This window comes from Mixophyes fleayi, chromosome 2 (assembly GCF_038048845.1).
Source record: "Mixophyes fleayi isolate aMixFle1 chromosome 2, aMixFle1.hap1, whole genome shotgun sequence".
NCBI lineage: Eukaryota > Metazoa > Chordata > Amphibia > Anura > Limnodynastidae > Mixophyes > Mixophyes fleayi.
Window position 1 is genome coordinate 372,605,234 of NC_134403.1, and position 27,856 is coordinate 372,633,089.

The following is a 27,856-nucleotide window of genomic DNA, read 5'->3' on the forward strand; positions in this document are numbered from 1 at the left end:
TTTAAATTCATATTTTATTCTCAATTTTAACAACACAAATTTCAAGTCTTAAAATCAGAGTGCTTTTCTCTTTTTTTAAATCTCTTTCATAACTTTTACAGCTTGAAAAAAAAATTAAAAAAAATGATACAGTGAACAGAAGCTCAACACTTACAATAAAAAACACCAAAACGAATGGAAAGGAACCAGAAAGCTGCTTAAACCGGCGCCCCCTGCAGGAAGCCCGGCGACAGTACAATAAATACACAAGTTTGTCTTCTTTACACATCTGCTGAAGGTTCAGTAACCCTTGCAGGGTTTTACGGAACATCTCGCTTTAGGATAGAGGATATTACAAGACGAAGTGCAATGTAACAGATGACAAATGGTCAAACACAGGGGAAAATGTGTTTATACAGTGAATTCATTTGCATTTACGCAAAGACACTCGAAGAACTAGAAATGGAGGTGGGGAAGAGACCCTGGGCAAATCCACTGAGTTACAACTAGTTACCAAAGGTTGGTTGACTGCTCCTATAGACAAGTAATCTGCCCTCTGATCAGCACAGGTCCTAGTCCAGACGTCACGTATACATTTCAATGTAAGTTATAGATTATCTGATTATTTTCTCTTAATTTCTGTAACTCTCAAATCAGAACACAGACTTTGGTGCTCAAACAAGAACCTATGTGCACCACCGAGGGTTACGGACTGAGGCTGCAGGATTCAGAATCCGCATGGACCAGATTAGGGATCTGGTGATTACCCGGCCATCGGACGGGCTGGAAGGGGAACGACTGAGAGGTCTGATCTTTACACATGAACCAAACTTTAACAATGTCTTATTAAACTCCTTGGAAAGTGTTAACTAGGTCTTCACTAGATTGTAACATGTCTCTAATAACAAAGCTGATTATTACCAATAATAATAACTGGTACTGAAACAGCCAAACATGTTGCAGCAATCAACACAAAACTAATGACCGTGAGTTTTCAAGTAATATGGAATAAAGAAACAAGGGTTCCCGCAATGACTGTCCAGGAGAAAGACAAGAAATGCAGGGTGCTAGGTTACAGTGACTTGGTTGTAGATAGAATATTACACCAGCGTCCCGTCTATAAGTTTATAGGAGGTTACATGGTGCAAACAGTAGAAAATAAGCATTAATATTAGGTCGATAGGTTGGGAAGTCTGGCTCAGATTATTGTAAATCAAGGGGGGTACCTAGACAGAAAAGGTAGGCTGTGACTCTCCGAGTGAACTACAAGTCCCAGCATGCCTCCAGATCTGGAGAGCCACAGGTTGCTAACATCTAGTAATACATGGAGAACACAGACAGGACAATACACAGCATTGGAATGTGTGAAGGCAGCCTCCGTATAGACACAAGGACTATTAATATGGAAAATTAAGATGTTTTGTATTAATCAGGACTCCGAGCCCTTCATGATAAGTAAGTGTACTCGAGCCATCCAGGATATCAGTTATTTGAAGGAATAGACAACTACTCTTACTGGGAAACTAGTCGTTGGCCATCGTTAACGCACAGCATCTCTCTCCCACATCCGCCCCATAGATCACACATTCACCACACCAATGGGATAACAGCTACACACAGGCGGCCAACACACTGGAAGGTGGCCGAGACCTACTAAACGTGGAAGGGATGGACAGGTTTGTATAGCAGATGTACAGGGTCCCCAGTCGTGATGCCATAGCTGGAGGTCTGAGATGATGAGTTGCTGGAGAGAAGGTGGTGGGGGGCTCCTAGTCTTCTAGACTACGGAAAGAGTTCTGCATGTCTTCCAACAACTGGGCGTAATCTGCCTTAATCTTGGCTTCTCCTTCTTTCACCGGATCCTACAGAATCAACAAAGCAGCGTCAGGCATGAAGGTTACACAACGGAGAAGGATGAGAGCACAGAAAAGACTGGAAATATTAACCAAGCGTGAGGCCCTGCCCGGCTGAACACACAAAGACAATGTGAGGCTCTGTAGTCTATCACCATTCAGGGTTAGTCTCCTCTAATAACACATTATGTCTGACTAGTGTATCCATATACTAATACACAGCACAAACTATACTTTACACACTTCACATATTCTGGTCCAGCTCCTGCATTGGTGCTTTCTAGGTGGCAGATTTGCAATCATCTCAGCGAGCCCCCCCCCCCCCCCCCCCCCCCCCCGTGGCCCCTTGAGGTCCGTGTTCCGGCTTTCTCAATGTTAGAAGTTCTAAGGGGCATTTACATCTTTTTTTTATTGACTGCTAACAATCCATGCTAGGGTCCCACCCAGACCCCTTAAGATTTGCAGATCTGAAATATCTAGTGTCATGTCAAGCAGAAAGTACATCCTCTTTTAAATCTGTGTTTTAACATCATTGACAAATCACAGATTTTAGTCTATTACTATTTTACTCATATTGAATAAATAACGCTCCATCTGTAACGCACAGCTATTTCCAATGAACAAAATCAGAGAAATGCAGAGAACGTAGGACTATGTCTGGCTTATTATATATAATGCACATTGCACTGACCTTGAATTTCATGGAGGTCAGTCTGTACAGGATCTCCCCCATGTGCTCCTTGATTATGGACCATGTGATCTTGTTGTCACTCTGCGCAGTGGTCTCTACAGCACGACGAGCCATGTCATAGAACGCAATCATGTTGGACAGCATTCCCACTGTCTTGTAGAAAGGACAGAACCTGGCGGGATAGAGCAGAGGTCAGCGGATAAACAAAAAAAAGCAGAGAAGGATAATTAGGTGCACTGGAACTCACTGGGACAACCTGTGATGATTGGTGTGGAACCAGATTAAATTAAAATATAACTTTTATTAATCACTAAAAGCAGCGAGATATACTACAATATCCTCTATAAAAACAGTGTGTAATTAAAATTAGCTGGATGCACTCATCGCCATATAGAGGTATAATGAGGGTAATAGCATGGGTAGACGAGATGGCTCAAGATTACTAGTGTGAAGTAGGAGATCTCCTCAGATTCATCCAAAATGGTAACCTGTATAATAACTGCTATATGTCGGCAGCTAGTATAGAGCGGCGGAGTTTGGGCCATGCTAAACCGCTGCAAGCACAATGTAGCCCAAGGCTGAAAAAGATTATGGGAGGTGTATTGCTAACTACCTAAATAATGCTCCGCTAACTCTGCATATAATGGAACAAATCTACCCATACAAAAAGTAAACCCTTCTAATATAAGCAATGGGGCTGAAGCATCCAGTGAGACGCCGACGCGCTTTTCGCTGAGTGTGCTTCATCATCATCACCATTTATTTATATAGCGCCACTGATTCCGCAGCGCTGTACAGAGAACTCATCCACATTAGTCCCTGCCCCATTGGGGCTTACAGTCTAAATTCCCTAATATACACACACACAGACAGACAGAGAGACTAGGGTCAATTTTTGATAGCAGCCAATTAACCTACTAGTATGTTTTTGAAGTGTGGGAGGAAACCGGAGCACCCGGAGGAAACCCACGCAAACACGGGGAGAACATACAAACTCCACACAGATAAGGCCATTGTCGGGAATTGAACTCATGACCCCAGTGCTGTGGGACAGAAGTGCTAACCACTTCGCCACCGTGCTTAGCAGAGGTCAGTGGCCCCGAGAGCAGAGAGCCCTGAAGGAGTCTGGGAATCACAGAATTATGTTTTACAGAAACTACTTCTAGCGCTTCTATGGTGGGCTGCATGATAATTATGTCTGGTAGCGAATATATATGTGTAGTTATCTTATAGCTAAGTACAGCTCATGCCCAAAACCTTTTACCAGTGTTGTTCCCATCTTGGCAAGAACCTGATATTGGGTTTATATGGTCATTGGATACAAATAAAGGTTCCTCCGTGTTTGGACTTTTCAGTTAATAAATGTTGCAAGTTACAATGCCATAGTGGGTCTAGTCCTTATATCTGGATCATTTTTCCATAACACTAGCCATTTGGATTCAACATAATCTATTCTCCTAACTAAGGAAATCAATGTCCACCCCCCCCCCCAGTGCCACGCAGGCGAACAATCCCAGACGACCCCCAGCATTGCGCTAGCGAACAATCCCAGACGACCCCCAGTGCCACGCCAGTGAACCCTAATGAATCTCAGTCCCATGCCAGAGATCACTAATGAATATCATGTTGGGCAGCACTGGGGCACAGTGGTCAACATTGTTGCATCACAGCACCAACCAGGGCCCTGTCTACATGGATTTATATATTCTCTCCATGTTTGTGTGGATTTCTTCCAGGTGCTTCGGTTTACTGCCACTCCCCGAAAAGAACAAAACATACCGGTAGGTTAATTGGCTGCTGATAAGCAGGCACCCTAGTGTGTGTGTGTGTAGTAAACTCCACTGGGGCAGGGACTGATGTGGATTATTAAGTCTTCTCTGTACAGCGCTGCATAATATGGGGGCGCTATACACAATAATAAAATGAATCCTAACAGCACAGAAATCTGCCAGCGCATGACAGATACACGTCTCACCTGTCATAGGCGGTGTATCCGTTCTGCTGCAGAAAATCATCCTTAATCAGCTTGGCCACTTCCAGAGTGATCTTATCGGTCTCCGCCAAAGAAGCCTAGAACAAAATATTGAGCGTTGAACCGCAGAAGTACATGTATGACCAGGTTACACACGGCATGGCTTCACATGCTCTACACAATGTTCTAGTAGCCATACATAGGACAATGACCCGAGTGTAGGACAGTAATAGAATCTGGAGACACCCACTAGGAACAGTATTGCCTAGAATGAGCAAAACACAATGATTCTAGAAAGTGCGTTTCGCTCTCGTAATCTGGGATATATAATAAGTGAAGATGATTCTTATCATCAAGCTCTAGGTATTTTCTGCTTAAACTATGCTAAATATTTGACGATAACCTTTCCCAAGTTTAATACATATTTACCAAACCCCAGAATAATCCCTCGCTTGCCAACTCTCATGCTCCAATACCCACGTCTACAAACGCTCCTCAGTACAAGTATATATTAATGATGTCACTGGCCGCACGAGGCGTGGCCACAGGTCCGCGGTACCTAGAGTCGGCGGTCTCACCTTTCCCACCAGCTGCACAATCTCAGCCAGATCTTCCTCTTCCTGGAGGATCTCCTTCGATTTGGTCCTGAGTGGGACAAACTCCTGGAAGTGTTTGTCGTAGTACTCGTCCAGCGCCCGGGTGTACTTACTGTAGCTGATTAACCAGTTCACAGAGGGGAAGTGTTTCCTCTGAGCCAACTTTTTATCCAATCCCCAGAAAACCTGCAGAGAGAAAGGAGCGATGCTGCTCTGGATATATAGTCCATTTCTTTCAATGCTTTGTGTATTGGTTTTATATTGGGCTTTCATATTTACAAGTCTGTACGTAGCCAATGCCAGGCATGGTTTCCCTGCACTGCTGAGCTTACAATCTAATACTCAGCACCCAGTCACCAAAACCTGTCACTGCATTCACATTGGGAGTCTCCACTAACTCTGTTAGGATCAGTGCTAATTAGTCAGGGATTTACATCACTGAGCTACCCCCAAACAGATCATGTTCTGTCCACCGGGCCACAGATTGGTCACTAACCATTACTAACGGAGAATATTAGCAATTTGTCCTGTTAGAGACCACTTCCATGCATTGCTTCTGTAAAGACAGAAATAAAAGCTAAACACTAATTATTTTACCCCGTCAGGTAAAGAGCATCACAATAGGATGTATCACCATGATTCTGTGTTCCATCACGTTACATGAGGTTAGAGAGACTTAAATGTTAATGTGCAAAATCTCCCCAGCAGTTGCAACATTGCAGATTTCGTCAGATTGGCAATTCAGTCGATGACGGCATACAGAAGCCAACTGCATCACCAGCCCGTCAGCTCAAACCATATTTAGACTTTAATCAGACGTTGGATACAAATCCTGGCCAACTGGCAACACATTTACACAACAAACAAGGAGAGGATTAATTGAAGAAAGAATTCTACTTTACCTGAACAATGCCCAGCGTAGCAGATGTGACGGGATCTGAGAAATCTCCACCAGGCGGCGACACCCTGAGGGGGAAACACGTCAACCAGAATGCGGTTATATCAACTGTTCCCCGGTAGAACAGAGAAGAATGTCTATGGGCTTTATAAGTGTCACAATTGTGCTGTAACCCGTGGCAACCAGATATATGGTTCAAAGATTATGGTTACTAGGGGCTATTGCACATTTATCTTATTTGTATCATCTTATTATAGGGAAAAAAACAACAACAATCTTTTATTCAAAATAACTCTCTTCTCCACATCTATTAGAAGGTAAAGGTTCCATGTTACTCAGTACAAGCTTTATTTGCCGAAATAACGGGACCCCCTTGGATTTTGGGGTTGGGGGTTCATTGAACATTACAAAAATAAACCCTTTTGACTGGTTCCCCTTTAAAAAGCCTCATAATACCTTGCCAGAACCAGACACACCCAATCCCGCAAGAGGAAAGAGCCTCGATAAAACGGACCCACAAAGATGATCTGTTTTCACTATAGTAGACATTTTGTCAGCTGGAGCGGGTGGGATTTCACACCTCCGGTACTAGCGGCTCAAGCCCCCCCCTTACTCCAGTACAGTTGAGTTTCTCTTGGCAGCCCGAGAGAACATTGGCAGACCCTCAAATACATCATGTGCGATCTGGCACTTATTACCCAAATGACTGCATTTAACTCTTCAAATCCAGTCTGAGCAGACCAGGACTGTGTGTAGCGAGATGCAAAGTTACAGCAGACAGAATATAGTTCCCCGAGCTGTCTATATATCCCCGATAACAGTCACTTCCACACTTCCCAATGTACGATCCAATGACAGCACTCTGAGAAATATTGGATGTGCCCACAAAGCGGATGCCACTATTGTGTGTGGATATCGGGTGTCGTTATGTGTGGTAGATGTGTTTCTGTTGACGAGATCCCAGACACGGGGTCGCTCCTCTCCTCTGATTGTGGTAAGTGAGACACTCACATACAGTGTTACTAACACTTACGCTCCAACAATGCTGACGCTGCCTTCTCTCTCAGGGTTTCCCAGACACTTCACACGCCCGGCTCGCTCGTAGAAAGAGGCCAGTCTGGCTCCCAGGTAGGCGGGATAACCACTGTCTGTACAGAGAGAGAGGCCATCAAGCAGCTTGTATGACACCAGCGTAACCCACATGAGCACTGAAATTTCCCACTATTGCTTGTAGGTTACAAACTAGAAGTTAAGGGAATAGTTCATAACTTTTGAGAAATGTATTTTGTGACTTTAAGGGGTGTCTGAAAAAGTTACCTGCAACCAACTGACCCCAGGCCATTACTTTTATATTGTCAGGCAACGCTGGAGATATACTACCGAACACAGGAGAGCCAATCATCTAACTGGTAAAGAAAGACAAACTTTGTTGCTCGCCCCCTCTTGGTACTAGATGGCTACTCACCAGCGGGCATTTCAGCCAGACGTCCAGAGATTTCTCTGAGAGCCTCAGCCCATCGAGAGGTGGAGTCGGCCATCATACTGACGTGATACCCCATGTCTCTGAAATACTCGGAGAGTGTGATCCCTGCAGGGAGGAGAGTACAGAGATTAGTGTAACCCTGAGGGTGTGAACTAGACAGGGAAACCACTTCCCATTCTTACCCGTGTAGATAGAGGCCTCTCTGGCGGCCACAGGCATGTTGGAAGTATTTGCGACTAAAGAGGTTCTTTTCATAATACTCTCTGTTTTCCCATCTACTTCCATGGTCAGCTGCAACACAAACCGATATACAGTCATTCGTGCTACAATTCCTCTAGAGAAAGAGATTTTATTACAAAATGAAAAACAAGACATTATAGCCTCAGCGCTCCAGAAATTTCTGGCTAAAACCCGTGAAACATAAAACACATCGGACGCTGCCAAGAATGACAGCTGCTCTTGTACGGAAATCACGGCACGAGTGGTCTTAGGGGTAACAACTGGGGAGCAAATAGGTCTTTGTTCTGAAGCCTGAAATGTCAGACTCCAAAACTCTTCAACCTCTACTCCCTATTGTGTTCCCCACTCCTCCCGCTTCTAGGCAGTTTTCAGAATAATTTTTCTTCAGGTCGGTGCTGTTCAGGATTTGTATCCTGAGGGCCTTATGGGTATTGTAAATACACTGGCTCATTGGTCAAGCATTTTGGGAACATTTTATCTTACAGGATTACGTCTGATAACGCTACAGGCACTGTGATCACGGACACAGCTGCCGATCAGACGGGCAGCAGTGTAAGCAGCGGGTGAGAGCGAAACTCTGCAAAAGAACACTGGCTTTCCGGCATTTTGGACGGCACAACGGTTTATGAATTAATAGACGCAGGTGATAATGATCACTGGGCCTGTAAAGCGTTGTAGCAGTGTTGCATTCCATATGGAACATGGCGAGAGACGGCTCTTTAAAGTACTCGCCTGAATAAGCCCATTCAGTAAAATAATACTAGTGGTGTTTCACCACAAACACCACTAGTCTCCCAAAATGTCTTTGAAGCCAAAGTAACCCAGAAAATAGTCCCCTCCAGAATCTTGTTACAACCCAGTCAGACCCTCCCTGTACAAAATGACTGTCTCCCTTGTTTATATTCCATCAGGGAATTCTTCTACTGCTAATCTCTAAATTAGAGATACAGTCATTACTGGCTAGAGCATATTCCATACAGCCCTAGCATGTCTTGATATTAGTTTCATAAAACAGGATTTCGGACCTCAGGAAAGTCCCTCAGCACTTCAGACATCTCGTTCCCTCTCTCTCCGCATCCCACGTAGATGATGACGTCACTGTTCGAGTACTTAGACAAGGACTGTGAGATCACAGTTTTACCGCAACCGAAAGCTCCTGGAATAGCGGTGGTGCCGCCCTGTACACACCTGGTGAGACAAGTAAAGATAGCGGTTATTCAGGGCATAGAGGAAAGACCATGTCCTAGGAGACAAACATTTAACATAACGGATCCGTTATCATAACATATAGTGAGGAATTAATGCAAGTGCCTGGAACTGCGCAGAAACCATCACATCACAGACATAACGAGACCTATTGAGAACTCACGGGAAGAGCGCATCCAGCACTCTCTGGCCAGTCAGCAGCGGGTGGTTTGCTGGCAGCTTCTCCGTAACCGGTCGAACGGTTCTCACCGGCCACACTTGGACCATCGTGAACTTCTCCTTAACACCCTCAAACTCTAACTCCAGCACCACATCCTGACAGAGGGAAAATAGGGACACGACAATGGGTTACGAATCCTTTGTCCTTCTCTTTATACAAGCAGGTCACCCCGATGATCTCTCATTCAGCACTAAGCAGCGACAAACACCACGATTTCCAAACCTACTCTCAGGTTACGCAGATATGGACACGATCAACAGCTTATGGTTGAATATGGCGAGTTTTGAGTGCTGTTTTTCTATTCTAAATATAGTTATTACATATACTTTTAGATTATCCCACCACACTGTGCCATACACACACACACACACACAATGCATCCAGCGTCTGGCTCAGCGGCCAGCACACACCATTCTGTACACCACTATAATAAAGGTAATCCAAATCTCACAGATGTGTCGTAATGCCCGGGCGGTGCCAGGTAGGTGACTGTGCCCCGACTGCGTGGAGGAAGCATGATCTTGTGCTTGATGAGGGAATTCTCAAATACCGATCCATAGATGTCTCCCCCGGTGATGTGACTGCCGACCTGCAGGACAAACAGGGAACTGCATAATGACACCTCCTGAAGTGTACGATTTAATCATGACACTCAATTAACAATATGAGATCACGTGGCTTCTATTATAAATTATAGGAAATTACAAGTCACCAATGAATCTCATGAATACAGAAAGGCTTCCATACGTGTTATGGTGACTTGTAATATGTGTATGGTCCGGTATAAGAAGTCACCTGCTGTAGATAAGTGTAGAAATGAATAATGAAGACGACATCACCACTCTGTCTACACAAATGTGACCTGTAGAAGTGTACGTATATGTGTGTGTAATAATATATATATATATATATATATATATATATATATATATATATATATGCAAACACTAACGTCACTGGGTATAACTGTACTGTAATACTAGTGCAATAATACTCTAAACTGATCAGCTTCTGCAATCATGGACTGAGATCACACGTCTGTCTAGGATTCATGGCATCACAGATAGGATACACAGGAGCCGCACATGTACGTACCCTGAGACTTTTAAATGGGCTGAACTCCCACTTGATGTCTCTGCTGAGGGCGGTCACGTTTACACCCCTGGGAATATAGATACTCTGCGTAGAATCACTAATGTCCTTCAGAGGTCTCTGGATACCATCAAAAATGGACCCCATGATGCCCGGCCCCAGCTCCACGGAGAGGGGCTTCCCAGTGCGAAGTACAGGGTCACCGACCGACACACCAGCTGTATGAGAGAAGCTGAGGAACAGACACCTTACAGATGGCCCTATTCACATCTGATCACATAAAGAGTCATCCTCCAGGACTGCACTTCTCTCTGTACAATAGATTTAGGGCGCAGGAGATTGTGCTCCCCTTTAAAAAGAAAAACGCTCACTTTACATTTAAGTTTATATTTCATATCTTTTTATATAACAATGCCCCCTATATTACAAAAAGCATATTGGAAGTTATTATGCATTTTAAATATACCATCGGGTTATGCATTATCTATTTCCTTGTTTTCATTAATCCAATTGGAGACAATGTCCCACAGATGTAGGTTAAACTATATGTAATTCAGGGTGGAGATAATACTCTGCTAACCATAAATGTTTCCAAAGCTGAATATCTAACACAGTACTATGTATATTCCCGTGACTCTTCAATGTTAAAACAAATAACTGTCCTCCTGACCCACACAAAGGACCTGAGAGACTGATACAGAACATAACTGAAGTACATGACCATCATATCACACGGTCTTAGCTGCACCGACGCGACCATAGAGCTGACATGAATGAAGAACTAACTCAGGTAATTTAATGTACTACCGTATTTCCCCAAGTATAAGACGCACCTTCATTTTGGGGCCCAAAATGAAAAAAAAAATGTATTACATAAAGTTATTGAACTCAAGTTTTATTTATCATAAATGCAATGTGCAGCAGGAGGAATCAAAAGGCTCTTTCTAATTTTTGTCACAGAGCACACTATGGAGGAGCCTGCAATTTGTCACAGAGCACACTGTAGCTTGTAATTTGTGATTCACTAGAGCAGCTTACACATTCACACCAAAATGAGGCAATGAGGCAGTGAGGCAATAAGGCAATGAGACAATGAGCGCTACTGCACAGTCTTGCTGACAAGAGACAAGTCACGTAGACACGCCCCAAGCGTGTCTACGTGACTTGTCTAATGTCAACAAGACTGCAGCTTTTGTAGGGGAAACACAGAGGAATCTGCAGCGGCGATCATCGGAACTGTCAGTCATGTGACAGCGCCGACACTGTGGGAGGCGCCTGCAGGACCTGAAGGTCCTTTTGTAACGGCTGACACGCTGGAGCTGCTGGAGCTGTTGGAGCTGATTAGCGGGGACTCCTCACACCGGATGCCGACTTCTTCAATCAGGTAAGTGGAACTTGCATTGTATAAGATGCACCTTTTTTTTAGACCCAATATTTGGGGTAAAAAGGTGCGTCTTATACATGGGGAAATACGGTAATAGACTAGTACTGACTACATGTAACTTAATGGTCTGTATAGAATGCATCATACAGGGACTCTGCCACGATGGGAAGTCTAAAATAATGGAGAAGTCAGGTGACAGAAACACGCGCGCCAGTAGGTCCATCTCCGAGATGGACCTTGATAAAAGGATACAGGTCTCTTCGTAGACTTGGATGGTGGCCATATCGCCTTCTAGACGGATGATCTCTCCGACCAGCTCACAGTGTCCCACACGCACCAGCTCGTACATGGCAGCTCCCGCCATATTGGACGCGGTCACCACTGTGCGAGAAACCAATCAGAAGGTTAAGAGGAGGAAGAGAGGTGAGGATGACAGGATTATGGATTCTCTGTGTATAGGGCCATACTGTACTGATAATATACCGTATAGTTCATATATTATACTATGGACAACACCTATATCAATATAGCACAAATGTATGAAATGGTGAACGTTAGGTGTTACACTTGCACAATAGACACTAAGGATCCGTTACATCAATGTACAAAAGCAGCATTCTCAGGGGGCCAATAAGAGTTCACCTCCTTCCCTGCGACTCTCGCTTTTGTATTACACACCGCTAGCACTGTGGACTCACAATTTAGCCATGCAACAAACCCCTGTATATCCGCACGGCATAGTGCCCAGTCCTGGTAAGACATAGTGCCCAGTCCTGGTAAGACATAGTGCCCAGTCCTGGTAAGACATAGTGCCCAGTCCTGGTAAGACATAGTGCCCAGTCCTGGTAAGACATAGTGCCCAGTCCTGGTAAGACGGGACTGAAGAGGACAACAACGCTGGGAGATCACAGATGTGACTATACAGCTGGTTTGGGCAGTCTTTCACTCTTCAGCTGTTGTGGAAATACAAGCGTTGCTGGGACTTGTAGTCCCACAGTAGATAGAAAGCCACAGGATGCCCAACCTCTTGGTGCTGCAGATAGACTAGGTTCTGATTTACCAGCTCTCCGTACATTAAATGTGATTATATTGGTGTAACAGAAAGTGGTCTCTGACTTACCCTCTATAACAGGATCAAAAACTGCAGAGTACATACATGGAGAGCATCCAAAATAATGAGTGATAACACGCAAACTCTGCGGCCTTCATCTGACACACTAATAACACGATATAGAAGTGGTGATATAAATCACTGCACTATGAAAGTTTCCAGGAACCAACACTTTATACAGATATGTGCAGAAAATTCTATCAGGTGCTTAATGAGTGTTTGTCGGAGAGACTGGTCTTGTCTTCTCTGGGCCCATCTGTAGACATGCTAATTGGGAGACTTGAACTGAACCCAGAATATACACTGATGACTGGCTTTAAACATAATAAATATCAAAGTAATTTCATCTCCGGTGACCTCTGGCGGGAGATTAAACTGACCACGATGTCCGGCTGCACATGTTGCCAGCTATTACGGTAAGGAATCTCTGCTCATCCTTCCTCGCAGAGATTCCATCCTCAACATCGGCGCAATGTGTCTGTGAACTGTTCTGGAGACACATAGTGCTGAAGTGAATCATCCCCCCACTCTAAGCATAGAAGAGAAAAGGGTTCTTTACAGTAAGGGCATTAAAAACACGGTTTGTGCAAACATCTCAAGTGATGCTGACTCATTGTATATTTATTTATGATGGTAAATATAGGTTTAATCATGCTGCCAATGTAAACCTTGTCTTATAATTCACTCCCAAAACCTTCTATACATTAGTGTAATTGGTGCCTATATGGTACTAGATCAATACTCGCACCAAAGATAGATCCATGATCTGTGGATTATTAAACCTATCACGTCTGGTATTAGTGGTGTGCGATACAGATAAAGAGCGCCAGCCTACATGACAAGGAGCAGCCCCTGGGTAACACCGAGATTCACAGAGACCCCAGTACAGTTAGGCAAGAAAAAACTCTGAATAAAACTGCATTAAACACACACCCTCTATAAAAAGCAAAGAGCGCTGTGTGTTACTGCAGATACACACATTCACCACTCACCAGGTCCGGATACACCGTGGACGTAGCCGAACTTGCTTTCCTGCTCTTCATCGCGAATCTTTGGCAGTTTGGAGAAATCCATGTTTATTCCTTAGGTAGCTGAAAGAAAAGTGGATATAGTTTTATCACAGATCCAGGCCCATGTTTCCATCACATTCGTCCCTAGACCATTTAATTAGGCAGTCTCCCAGCCTCTCCTCCCATCACCTTATCGTCCCACATCATCTCTGTGAGCAGCCCCCCCCCCCCCCCCCCCCCAAAGCTCCAACAGTCTATTTGCAGTTCCTAAATGACCTTTCAATTGAATTGTAAAAATCCACACTAAAAACAGAAGGGTTAAATTTACAGGAGCAATTATGTGTCGGGACAGGCTGCAGGCAGTTTGTATTCTTGTTGGGTTACATTGCAAGCTCTACTGCATATTAATAAGAGCATTACAGGCTAAAAGGCCAAAAAAAAACCACTAAACATAAAACGCACACACGTGTGTAAGGCAGTCATCTGATTATAGAGTAATACCCATATCCTGCAGCCTCGTAAAAAGGAACATTAATCACAAATCAATAATTAGCTTTATTAATGCAAGTTAGATGTTAAAAGCAGTGGGTTTTCTGTACGTCTCTTTGGTAGGAAATAACTGTGGAAAGGTACAATCAAGTTTGGCCTCTCTACCTTCTATCTCATCATCCTGTTTGTAATGTTTCCTATGTTCTAGTTGTGTCTTCTATTGTTTCTCTTGCACTTTACTTGGCTGCATTTTGTTTGGTTTACTTTGTGTTAATTGTGCAGCGTTGCAGATTCTGTGGCGACATATCAAATGTTTTCATTCTCTCAGCTGTACTAGTAAAATAATTATTACAATCTGATTGGGTGCTAGAGGGCAACACCATCTTGTCTACGCAGTTTCATGGAGAACATTTTCCATAAATGCCCTCTGCCCACGTACTCTAGTTATGCATCAAGACTAAGTGGGCACCGGGTGTCTCCGTTCCACTAGTGTGGATGTGAGTGTTTAGCAATGAATAAGACCAAGGATAATAAACTTTGTAGGCATAGAGGAAGTACAGTGATTACATAGCTGTTATGAGGTATATATCACCATTGACCAGGAAAGTGTAAAATTTAGGGAGGAATTTGAGGACAGGACACGACACCAATACGTGGACATAAGAGTTTCCTATGGAAGTCGTATTTCTGGTCAGTTTATTCTCCCCAGAATGTGGAAAATGTGGAAATGAACAATAACAGGGCTTAGTGCTTCGTTATTTGAACAGCAATTATTCTAGAAAGCTTTGAGAACTCGTGGGGCCCCTCTCTCTTCCTCCTGTCATCACCGTTGTGTATGACAAGACGAAGAGAGAGGGGCTCTAGAAATAATGGTCTTGTAAAATGCTGCCCAAATAAATCAAACGCTAAATACTAATATTGCAGTTGGACTGGTACAGCTACAATTATTGAACCTGCTTCAAATATGAAGGACACTAATAACACAACCCCACAATAATTCTGTGCGATCAACATCAGACAAACAGAAATAACTCTTGGATTTACCTGAATTGCCAGCAGTGCTTTGCCTGGGACAGACGTTACAATGATGGGAATCTCCGAAATGTTACCTGGAAGAAGACAGAAAAGGAAATTAAAGGGCACTGGTTGCTATAAATGACCATTTAAGTTTACACCTGCTCAAATAACATTTTACGACGACATACCCCTAACTCCTATGTCAGGGACCCCACAAATCAGGAGACCTCACCTCTGCCAGTGACGTACCACAACTTGTCCCAGCACTGACAACCGGGAGTAAGAGACATTCCATCAGTGTAATATTAGTGTCTAACATGGGCTCTGTGTGAATTTGCACTAGTTCCCCTTGTAAACACCAAGACAAGGATTGCAATGCTGGCGGGACGAGTGTCTCCACCAGGGAAAGGACAACTGTTTGTAGAACTTTGTGACCATGGCCCCATCCAGATCAGCTGTAACTTATATCGTTTTACCAATATAAGGACACTAGCCCTGAATGCCAGCCCTGGAGATCTGCTCAATGGAAGCTAAAGCTTTCTCTGTCCAGGAGACGGGAATTGTTCTATTAGAATGCAGGAGACCAGGTGGAGTTTTGTAGGAAGCTTACACAAATGGTTTGCTTGATATAAACGTCAATTCATGTGCTCTCAGTCCCTTATTTCTTCCCTGGAAATTAGTAAGAGTGTTCTTGTCCTTTCCACAACCTCCAATGGCCGTTAGAGATATCAGAATTTACAGCATATACTCACATTATGACAATTAAACACTTTGTCCCGTTCGGTTTTGGGAGTTAGGACATAAGATTGGCAGAACTATGTCTTGTGATCTATATAAGGTCAAGACCACCTTGGACAAAATAGTGGAAACTGGTTTAAGCACCATCTCGATATCAAGGATAAATAAATATGGTTCTCAGGTTGTGGCTTGAATGTTCCTCACTCTTCTGGCTGTGGTGGTCACCAGAAAGGAGGACATTTCAGAAATGCTTTTTCTAATGGTTCAGAACCAAGAAGAACCATTCTGGACAGCTCCACATTTAGGCAGACTACCACAGTGGGAATAGGTTTTCAGGGCAAACAGCTCATCCTTGGGTTAAAGAATGTTCTGCTAATTTGTTATTGTAAAACCAGCTTTAAGCTGTACTTACACCCTTTAGAGTACAGGTTTTAGAATCACATCAAGACCCTCCTGGAGAAAATCTAGAATATTAGGCACGCTGACTGAACCTGGATCCAGCCTATAATCTCCATTCTATTGCAGAAATAGCTTCCAGCATTTTAGGTGAATTTTGCTTTAATTTATGTATTCATGACCCTTTTGGAATGGCTGTTCTGTCTCAGGATTCCTGGAACTAGGCCACGAGAAAGATTCTAAATTCCCGGGTGCAGTACCAGATCTTGGGTTACTGGCAACATACAAGGGACAGCACGGTGGCTCAGTGGTCAGCACTTCTCCCTCACAGCACCGGGGTCATGAGTTTGATTCCTGACCATGGTCTTATCTGTGTGTAATTGATGGCGCTATATAAATGAATGATGATGAGGATGATCATCACCGTTAATAAACAACATGTCACAATGTTACATCATCTGTATTCAGCACCTGCTACACTACATTAATTACGATTCCAGATAATTGTTTTAGAGCAGACCTGCACAACCTGTAGCTCTCCAGGTGTTGTGAAACTACAAGCCCCAGAATGCTTCGCTAGCTATTAACTGGCAGGGTATGCTGGGACTTGTAGTTTCACAACGACCGGAGAGCCACAGGTTGTCCAGCCCTCTTTTAGAGGAGGCTCTGACAGTGCACGTTTTACATACATGGTGGACTTTAATAGCATCAGAATAGAAACAGACTAACATATCTTGGTATAAACCCATACACAAGAAAAACACAATGTATGGAAAGATTAATATCCATTGACATATATAAATAACAGTTTTTAAAGAAATTTGGTACCCTTGGAACAAGAGTTACCATGGTAGTCAATTTAATAATAATTCCTCTGATTTAATAAGTCCACATAGTACAAATTGATCAGAACTCAATAATCTTATTACTTCTAACTTAACACTTTGTGTTTTTACTATGTATGACTTTTATATTTTCTCATATTTTCAAATATTTTCAGGACCTTTTAGCTTATTATATTTCTACAAGTTAACCCGTGCATGATACTCATGCATTCTAGTCAAATCAAGCTACTTAAGGTCTTAAAAAGGTTCTTGTCATGCATTTGGGCCTAGCCCAGGCCTCCTCAGGGGAAGATCGTTACTTCCCGACGCAAGCGCCCTTTTTAATGTGTGTTCATGAGGTAAAATTACCTCACGAAAATGAGTTTGACCCCTCAACTCGTAAATTTAGCCTTTACTACCCCTCCCACGGGGGGAAGGGGGGGATGATGGAAGTTAACTGACTTGACTATTCTAATTTTTTTGTCAAATAATGTCAGTATACCAAATTTCAGGTCAATTGGATGAGCCCTTTCTGAGAAAATTGTTTTTTCCACACACACACACACACACACACACACACACACACACGCCTCTACACATGTGTGTTCATGAGGTAAAATTACCTCACGAAAATGAGTTTGAGCCCTACCAAATTTCAGCCCTTTTTGAATTTTTTTTCCCACACACACTAAGAATTTAGTAGGTCAGTATATAACTCTGCCCAGCAGGTGGCGCTGCAACTTGTTGTTTTTTTTTTCCACACACAGACGCCACTAAGAATTTATATATTAGATATTCATTACACGCTATGTATAATATATAAATGATGTACAGGAGCTCTGCGTGTCATTTTTATCATGTTATCCCCTCAGATGCTGCAGGGGAAGAAGTGTCTTGTGTCCATCCTACAGAACAATATTTATCATTATACACAGAATTACAAGCATGGAGTATACAGCTGACCAGTAATATCCTTCTGCAATGCATGCTGGGATATGAAAGCTATAGCAATACTGACCGCTCCCGGCCAGACCATTCCAGAGAATCTCTCAGCTGAACGCTAATTAAATAATGAAAACCAAAGGCCGCGTGGGGCCAGTGACACCTCTGTGAGAAGAGCTGGTAAATCTACGCTGACATCCCTCCCTCAGCAGCACAGAGATGATCTCAGTCCATTCTATCACTGCCACAGTGAGCATCTGTTGTGTGTCCCCCTCTCGGCAGTGAGAAGTGATTAACCGTGTAACTGGGCTTAGACTTCTATTACCAGATGTAACATTTTAAAAAACTTTTACTGCGTGTTTGAGCACTGACAATACCACTCTGAGAACGCATTAAAGCTGGACACACATGCAGAGATTTGATTGTCTAGCATGGTGCACGCAAGTCTGTCAAAACTACACAATGACATCTGATCTGCCAAAATGCAACAATTTTATCTGTCATTACGAACATTTTGCAATTAGCTGATTGAAACTAAAAATTATTGTTAATCATATTGCTGCCGGATTCAAATTGTGCATAAAGTATTTCCAGGCAAACTTTCTTCTTATCTATGGAACATCATTATCTTTTAAATGTTGTTTGTTATAGGTCTTAGAGCTGGTCAGGGTTCTCTAATTGTTCAGCGATAAAATAATTTGTCCACAAATGAACAATTTGTTGTGTGTGTGCGATCTACACTGTAACATGACACAAATGCTGCTCACCGAAATTGTGCAATATGTGTTTTCCCTAATATACCGGCCACCGTGTGCACAGCTGTTGGCTGTGATTATACAGCCACATTTTATACACTTTTCAAAAACCACAAAAAAATATTCAATCACATGTAACCTACAAGGGAGATTTTAGAGGGAAAATACATGCACTTATGCTACAGATAACAGCTGGAATGTGCCCAGAGGAGATCACTGAGTGGGACTGGGGGACACGGTGATTACAACACATTGTGCATATACAGAAGCAGAACTTCCCGTTTCATACCAAGAACTGGAACTTGTTCCCTAGAGGAGGATGTGCCGGGAGCTCTTGTGTAACAATTGTAACAAAACTGCAACTAAACCCAGGTAGGAGAACTTTCATACATTATAGATAACTAAGTGACATGACAAGTCATGAGACACTACAAAAAAGTAACAACTACTGAACTAAAAAGCTCCAGCATGCAAATGGGAATTGCAAATAAACAAAAGCTTCAAAAAGGTATAAGATGCCCAACACAGCTTTACAACAAGGGGAGAAAAATGAGTACTGAAAACAAGTGGACTGATTACATTACAGGCCGAGAGAGCCCAGTGCTACAGGCAGAGAGAGCCCAGCCTCCACGGAGGAGCCCAGTGCTACAGGCCGAGAGAGCCCAGCCCCCCCTGGAGGAGCCTGGCACTGCAGGCTGAGAGAGCCCAGCCTCCACGGAGGAGCCCAGTGCTACAGGCCGAGAGAGCCCAGCCTCCACGGAGGAGCCCAGTGCTACAGGCCGAGAGAGCCCAGCCTCCACGGAGGACCCCAGTGCTACAGGCCGAGAGAGCCCAGCCTCCACGGAGGAGCCTGGCACTGCAGGCCGAGAGAGCCCAGCCTCCACGGAGGAGCCCAGTGCTACAGGCCGAGAGAGCCCAGCCTCCACGGAGGACCCCGGCACTGCAGGCTGAGAGAGCCCAGCCTCCACGGAGGAGCCTAGTGCTACAGACCGAGAGAGCCCAGCCTCCACGGAGGAGCCCAGTGCTACAGGCCGAGAGAGCCCAGCCCCCCCTGGAGGAGCCCGGCACTGCAGGCCGAGAGAGCCCAGCCCCCCTGGAGGAGCCTGGCACTGCAGGCTGAGAGAGCCCAGCCTCCACGGAGGAGCCCAGTGCTACAGGCCGAGAGAGCCCAGCCTCCACGGAGGAGCCCAGTGCTACAGGCCGAGAGAGCCCAGCCTCCACGGAGGACCCCGGCACTGCAGGCCGAGAGAGCCCAGCCTCCACGGAGGAGCCCAGTGCTACAGGCCGAGAGAGCCCAGCCTCCACGGAGGAGCCCAGTGCTACAGGCCGAGAGAGCCCAGCCTCCACGGAGGAGCCCAGTGCTACAGGCCGAGAGAGCCCAGCCTCCACGGAGGACCCCGGCACTGCAGGCCGAGAGAGCCCAGCCTCCACGGAGGACCCCGGCACTGCAGGCCGAGAGAGCCCAGCCTCCACGGAGGACCCCGGCACTGCAGGCCGAGAGAGCCCAGCCTCCACGGAGGAGCCCAGTGCTACAGGCCGAGAGAGCCCAGCCTCCACGGAGGAGCCCAGTGCTACAGGCCGAGAGAGCCCAGCCTCCACGGAGGAGCCCAGTGCTACAGGCCGAGAGAGCCCAGCCTCCACGGAGGAGCCCAGTGCTACAGGCCGAGAGAGCCCAGCCTCCACGGAGGAGCCCAGTGCTACAGGCCGAGAGAGCCCAGCCTCCACGGAGGAGCCCAGTGCTACAGGCCGAGAGAGCCCAGCCTCCACGGAGGAGCCCAGTGCTACAGGCCGAGAGAGCCCAGCCTCCACGGAGGAGCCCAGTGCTACAGGCCGAGAGAGCCCAGCCTCCACGGAGGAGCCCAGTGCTACAGGCCGAGAGAGCCCAGCCTCCACGGAGGAGCCCAGTGCTACAGGCCGAGAGAGCCTACCCTCCACGGAGGAGCCCAGTGCTACAGGCCGAGAGAGCCCAGCCTCCACGGAGGAGCCCAGTGCTACAGGCCGAGAGAGCCCAGCCTCCACGGAGGAGCCCGGCACTGCAGGCCTAGAGAGCCCAGTGCTACAGGCAGAGAGAGCCCAGCCTCCACGGAGGACCCCGGCACTGCAGGCCGAGAGAGCCCAGCCTCCCTGGAGGAGCCCGGTAGCTGCATCAGTATGTAGACACACATACATGTATCACATACATACACCAACCAATGCACACGGCGTACAGACCCTATGAGCAGTGTCTCCAGTCTCCTGATGGTGAGTCACTGAGTTTCCAGGCTGCCTCTCTGAAAAAGGAAGCTGGGTGATACTGCAGAATTTCCACACACTGCACCGTCAGTCCCTCCGTCCTGGGGGCACCATGTAACGCCCAGCAATGTGATCCTGGCATCCGTGACCTAGCAGTGTAACTGTACACAGGTTGTCAGATGGGTATAATACCAGCTGTGTGTTAACCAGGACAGTGCTGGGATCCATGATCACCCAATCCCCATCACCACCTGAGATTAGAGGGTAAAGGAGGATACCAATACTGACTCTTCTAAGGAATGCCCTACACAATGTACTGGATCACATCCAAAATGGCTGCCTCCACTGTGTGTACTTTAAGAATACATCATTAATATATGTGGTAAAATAAAGATACCAAGAGTTTTTGGGTTTCTGAATAGACAAACGTGTAAGACATGGAAACCACAGGGTAAGAAGCACCAAGCGTCCACACAATAATTGAAGTGCACCTCTTGGCTACACTTATATCCAGTCTAGATGAAGCCATAGCGGGAATCACTTGTTTATACAAGATACAGAATACCAGTAATGTGCCAGACCATCATCATCATCATTTATTTATATAGCGCCAAAAGTTCCGCAGCGCTGTACAGAGAACTCATTCACATCAGTCCCTGCTCTATTGGAGCTTACAGGAAAGGGTAAGGGAGAGACTAGGGTCAATTTGATAGCAGCCAGTTATCTACTAGTATGTTTTTGGAGTGTGGGAGGAAACCGGAGCACCCGGAGGAAACCCACGCAAACACGGGGAGAACATACAAACTCCTCACAGATAAGGCCATAGTCGGGAATTGAACTCATGACCCCCAGTGCTGTGAGGCAGAAGTGCTAACCACTGAGCCACCGTGCTGCCATACATCTGGTCTGGGAGCTGTGCAAACAGCCACCATAAATAACAACAATATATCCTAATAATCCGTGAATACTATACTTCAGTGTACTCCAAGTGTAAAAGCTGTGTCCTCTTGTATTCCTTGATCCATTTACTGCCCATGTAAATTCATTGTACGGGCTCCGTATCAACTTGCAAAATGCAAAACTAAAAGGTGACATCTGCCGGTTATCATTGCCAGATAAAACGGACTTAAATGTTTTAAATGTACTGGGCTATAGAAAAAGAAGACTAAAAATATTCAGCAGAAACAGAATGTACAGAAAGAAATCTCCATAGTTTCATACATTAAAGAACGATTGGCTGAGTTTTCTCCAAATAACATCACTGCAGTCAGTACATAGGGGACCTAGGAACGTGCACCAGTATACAGACGTCCACTGATATTCAATCAAAATATAATGCATCCTATCACACAGCATGAAACTCTGCACAGACTAACAATCTGACCAAAAGAAAACTGAAAAATAGAACTAAAAATAAATACTTATGTAGCATTAACAACATTGCAGATAAACTGCATTAGGAGGCAAATCTTCTAGTTGGTAACTTCCTTCCTCGGTTTAATTACTTTGCAGAATATAATAAAGGAGGAATCTGAGCTGGCTAATTCTGCACATGTAACGTTAGGTAAAATGGACTTACCCGATGAACAGTCATTACATGTATGAATGGAGGGAGCAGTGTAACATCCCCTCCCCCAGGTTGTCACAGTGTCACATGACAGACCTCACACTTCCCTGATCCTCTGCTCAGCTGACCGGTCACCTGACTGCTGTGCACTCAGCTCAATGAGGCTGGGAAATCAAAGGCACAATTACACAGCAGCCCTGGTGAATGAACAGACAGTGCACTCGTCTCTCCCAGGCCAAGCATTGCTGCAATACAGAGTATTCTATAATAATACACTCAGAAATGTTCCATGTATCACAACAGACACAGTCATTGTCTACCTAAGAAAGGTCTCTAATAATTACCCAGTACAGGGTACATTAATTAAAGAACGCTACATTTTAACATCCACCAACCAGTCACTGACAGGAGTGTCTACTATTCCTGATTGGCATGTGATTGATGCCGATCAGATGGGATCACACACGCACCATAGGGAAGATTTAGTAAAGTGCGGTTTTGCAATACTGCATGGTCTTTGCCATTTTTATGTATGCGAAACCGCACATCAAACTGCTTCGTTTCACAACACCATCCCGATTTTTACACATGGAAAAAATACAAAACCATGTAATGGATCAAGGTGCGGTTTTGAAAACCATAAATCAAACCACCAGAAAGGCGAGATAGCTCAAACATCATATGTTCCAGAACGAAACGTTACCTTATTAGGGGGGCAATAAGAATTTATTTTTAAAGGAGCCAATATCAATGTACTATTTTATTAAAGGGCCAATTTTAATTCATAATTGTATTATAACTAAGGCCAAATAGCTTACACTGCTTGAGTTACTTCATCAGAACCATGTTTAAAAAAATCTTCCTTTTTCCTGGTGGTTTTGCCTAAACCTCATGTGGCTTAGGGGTTTCCATTGGATGTGGTGCGAGATTTGACCCTTCAAACCGCAGATTGATAAATCATTCGGCTTCGATCTGAAAACTGCAGAGATGTGAAGCAGTTTGCAAACTGCACAAAAAAAATCAATAAAAATGCTGCTTAGTAAATTTACCCCCAAATTTTGTTTTAAACAATAAATGGGTTTCCAAACCTTTATCCCATTTCTAGTCTCCAGAGGGTTCACCGGTAACCCTAGAGGTTAAAATAGTTCCAAAAGCAGCAGTCTGACTTAAAACTAAACAGTTTCCAATAACTATTAAGTAATTTGGAGCACAAACCAATAGCAATGGATTGAACAAATCATTTTAAAACAGAGCTAGGTTTAAAATTGATGCAAGTCCATCTTATTGGTCCATAAGGTCACACCCCCATTGGTCGTACATCATCATCATTTATATAGCGCCAGTAAATTCGGTACATGAAAGTACACAATGAACAGATTCCAGCATGGGAAAAATGGGTAGATTATTTTCTACTCAGGAATGCAGCTTTGAATTGCTGCTAACAGTACAGATCATTCATTTAGAGAAGCCAGTGACTCCAGATGTAGTATGTGGTTGCACAAAGTTTGCACAAAGTGATTTTCTCGATCAAAAGCTGTTCTTTGCAAGAATACAATTCATCTATTAACACAGCATATCACAAAATATAAAATGATGTTGCGCTTTAGGAGCTATGTCACATGGGAGATATACATTACATGGCTGAAAGTGTATGGATACTGGAATGTCACATCCATATGTGCTTGTAGAACATCTCACATCACAAACATGAGCGTTAATATGGAGTTAGTCTCCCCTATGATGCTGTAACAGCGCCCACTCCTCTGGGAAGACTTTCCATTAGGTTTTGGAACAAGGCTGCAGGGATTTGCTTCCTTTCAGCCACAAAAGCATTAGTGAGGTACACCGACACCAGGGCACTGATGTTGGGCAATAACACCTGTCTTGCAGTTGGCATTCCAATTCATTCCAAAGCTGTTTGATCAGGTTGAGCTCAGTGGTCTGTGCTGAACATTCAAGCTCTACCGCACTAAACTTGAGGAAACCATTTTTTGATGGACCTCGCTTTGTGCAAGGGAGCGTTGTCATGCTGGAACAGGAAAGGACCTTCCCCAAATTGATTTTGGAATCACACAATTCTCTAGAAAGTCATTGTATGCTGTAGCATTAATATTTCCCTGCACTAGAACTAAGCAACCCAGACCCAAAACGTTATTCCTCTTTCACCAAACTTTACAGTTGGCAGTATAAATTTGGGTAGGAAGCATTCTCCTGGCATCCGCCAAACCCAGATTCATCCAAAAGCCTGCCAGATGGTGAAATGCGATTGGTCACTCCAGATTACACATATCCACTGTCCCATCACAAAGTGTTTTACAACACTCCAGTCGATGTTTGACATTGTGATCTGAGGCTTGTGTGTGGTTGCTCTGCCATGGAAACACACTACATTAAGCCCATGAGAAGTTTTTATGTGTAAAAGAAGCTGGCATCCTAGGACTGTGCCACGTTAAGTCACTGAGCTCTTCCACATGATCCATCCTACCACTAATGTTTGACTATGGAGGTTACATGGCTGTATGCTTGAATTTATGCAGCTGTTAGCAATGGGTGAATTGGCCAAACATACCGATTAGATGGGCAGTACACATACCTTTGGGCCATGTCGTGTGTGCTTGTATGTATACATATATTTATTTTTACATGCAAAACACTGCAAACATTATTTTAATGGGTGATAGCGTGTTACTCAGGAAAGTCCCTAACAATGGTTCTTGCTACTTATTTGCTCATAAAAGGAACCCAGCAAGCAGGAAACATTTGTATCCTGGGGAATCTATGGACAAAGTGACATATTTTGCTGATATAGCATAAGCTAGGTATGCATATCTACAACCGGGCCACACAATCATTTTCTATCTAATTGGTCACTTACTGGTACTTGCGCAGAAAAGACAATTTTGTTCTGCCCTACCAATATACATTCACCACATTTTCTGCCTGTAAATGTGTGCTCCAAAATGGGGAGATTATCAAATGATCACTAACTGCGTATACGTGAAATATTAAGAGTGGGAATGATGCCAGTGGAAGAACAAGTGGCATAAACTATTATCTGGCAGTGGTGGCTTTCAGAGTACACAGAAGTCACCGATCGGATCAACAATGGTCGCTAATCTTCTGCTCAACAATCAAATCATCAAATGTATATATTATCCTTACTGCTCCAAAATACTACTCCCAAACATATAACTGACACAATAATCCACAATTCCATTGTCTTACTTGTATATTAAAATAGTAATAAACAGGCCAGAGTGTAATACATGGTCTACACTACACCATACGAATATGAAAATTCACACTGATCGTAATATAAGGCAGGAAAGATCATTATATGGCAAATCATATAGAGTGTAACCCCCAAGAGGTGGGTAAAAAGATAAAGGATTATCAGTGTGTTTTAAAAGTTGATAAACAACCTATATCCACCACTGCGGTCTACGTACCACTCGCTCTCCCACCCTAAAACCTTCTACTGTCAGTACACACTGCAAGAACATGGAGGGGGGGTCAGCATCCTACATCTGTCCTATATAATTCCAGGGACTTGATGAGAATCTATACAAGCAACTGAATCAATTCCATCTATAGATGACCGCTCTGCCCTCTATTCATCCTGTCATGGATCAGCGGATATTCATGGGATGAGCGCCTCCTGGACAATGCAGTCACTTCACCTATTCATTTTACTATTTTAATCAAAGCAGCAAATCCAATGTTGTTGCAAAAAAATAATATCATAGAAAGATCCACTGACAGCAGGATGACAAGTAGGATTATCACTAAATCTATGTGGTTAGGGGGATGTATTGCACCTTGCATTGCTGGTGATACATACTGATCACTGCAGCTGCAGAATTATATAATATTCGATTATTATTGTTGTTCCCATTTAATGAGAAAGCAGCAGGGGGTGCTCGGTGTGTGACAAAAATGGCAGTATAGATATGAAGCCCTCTTATATATATATATTATGTTTCTGCAGAGTCCTCCTCCCATCAGCCACTGAGTGACAATGGAGGCCCAGCTCGCCGGGCAAAGCCTGGACTGGCAGTGCCATAATGGCCGCGAATCTCACCTACCTGCCGGAGGAAATCCCGGTGCTCCGTGTCACAGGCCCGGCTGGAATGATGCTTCACCCTCCTACTGCAGATCACCGTCCGTCACCGATCAGCTGACAGTCACACCCACCGCCACCCGGCCATCGTGAGAAGAGCCTCGGAGGCCGTCTCCGCCATCTTGAATATGGGAAAAAAAACAAGGTGTATATCTTCACTATGGAATACTGAACTCCACAACTTATTTTATGTCCTGACTGCTAAACTTCACATGTACATTTTCCAAGTGCCTTGCCCTCAATTTGTCTTTGTTTTGGGTGCAGATATGTAAATGTGGAAAGACTGTATATATATATATATATATATATATATATATATATATATATATATATATGTGTTATATCTGTGAATGAAGACTTTTCTGTGGGAGACTGTGGCAGTATACCAGCCAACATCCTTCATCACAGGAGGGGGCCACATCACGGTGTATAATACGTCCCTAGCAGGGGTCTGTCTGTCTGTACTGACCCCAGTCTATCCCCTAAATCCATGACACATGCACCTGCTGCTGGTACACATGACCTTGACGGGTTATCTGTTGGTAGATATGTCCCAACTGTACTGGAATCAGGAGAGTGGTCCTCAAGATGGGCAAAGCTTGCTTGGAAATGGGCAGAGATTCACCCCAAAGTGGGCATTTGGGGATGATCTGGGGTAGGGCTTATTTTGGCCTGGTTCTAAATATCTTAATGCTGGGAGTTAAGATGTTGGGGTGACTGTTGGACGGTATGATTTAAGGATGACTACAGCCCTTTACTGACTGACAGGCCCCTTTCTTTGAGTGGCCCGCTCCAAGTGCGCACTTAAAGTGGCTTTCGTGGTACCCAGAAACACTCTATCTGCATTAAATAATATGATCTGTTGATACTTCATTTACCCACTACAGTGTTGTAGCAGTAGACCTAACCTGGTGATGTCTGTCTATATGGAGAAAGAACGAGGGTGTAAAGTGATATACTATTGATTATGTTACTCATTTATTCTTACACCATTTACAGCCAATAGGTAGGCATTGCTGCACACATAAGTGAATAACCCCC

At 44.3% G+C, this 27,856-nt stretch overlaps 1 protein-coding gene across 2 annotated transcripts; it reads right to left on the minus strand.

Annotated features, from left to right (window-relative positions):
* ATP6V1A (ATPase H+ transporting V1 subunit A) lies at positions 1–26,886 on the minus strand. 2 transcript variants are annotated; one of them, XM_075197416.1, is made up of 16 exons: positions 26,781–26,886; positions 15,269–15,333; positions 13,718–13,816; positions 11,867–11,995; positions 10,234–10,448; positions 9,590–9,727; positions 9,082–9,233; positions 8,738–8,900; positions 7,655–7,763; positions 7,455–7,577; positions 7,023–7,137; positions 5,994–6,057; positions 5,074–5,277; positions 4,499–4,593; positions 2,524–2,695; positions 1–1,841 (listed from the first exon to the last, which is right to left on the minus strand). In XM_075197416.1, the coding sequence occupies exons 3-16, from the start codon at positions 13,797–13,799 to the stop codon at positions 1,749–1,751; spliced, it is 1,854 nt and encodes a 617-aa protein (XP_075053517.1). In that variant the 5' UTR covers positions 13,800–13,816; positions 15,269–15,333; positions 26,781–26,886; the 3' UTR covers positions 1–1,748. The 2 variants fall into 2 exon arrangements, with proteins under 2 accessions (XP_075053517.1, XP_075053518.1); XM_075197417.1 differs by lacking the exon at positions 26,781–26,886 and adding an exon at positions 22,708–22,726.
* Positions 26,887–27,856: the final 970 nt, after the last annotated feature.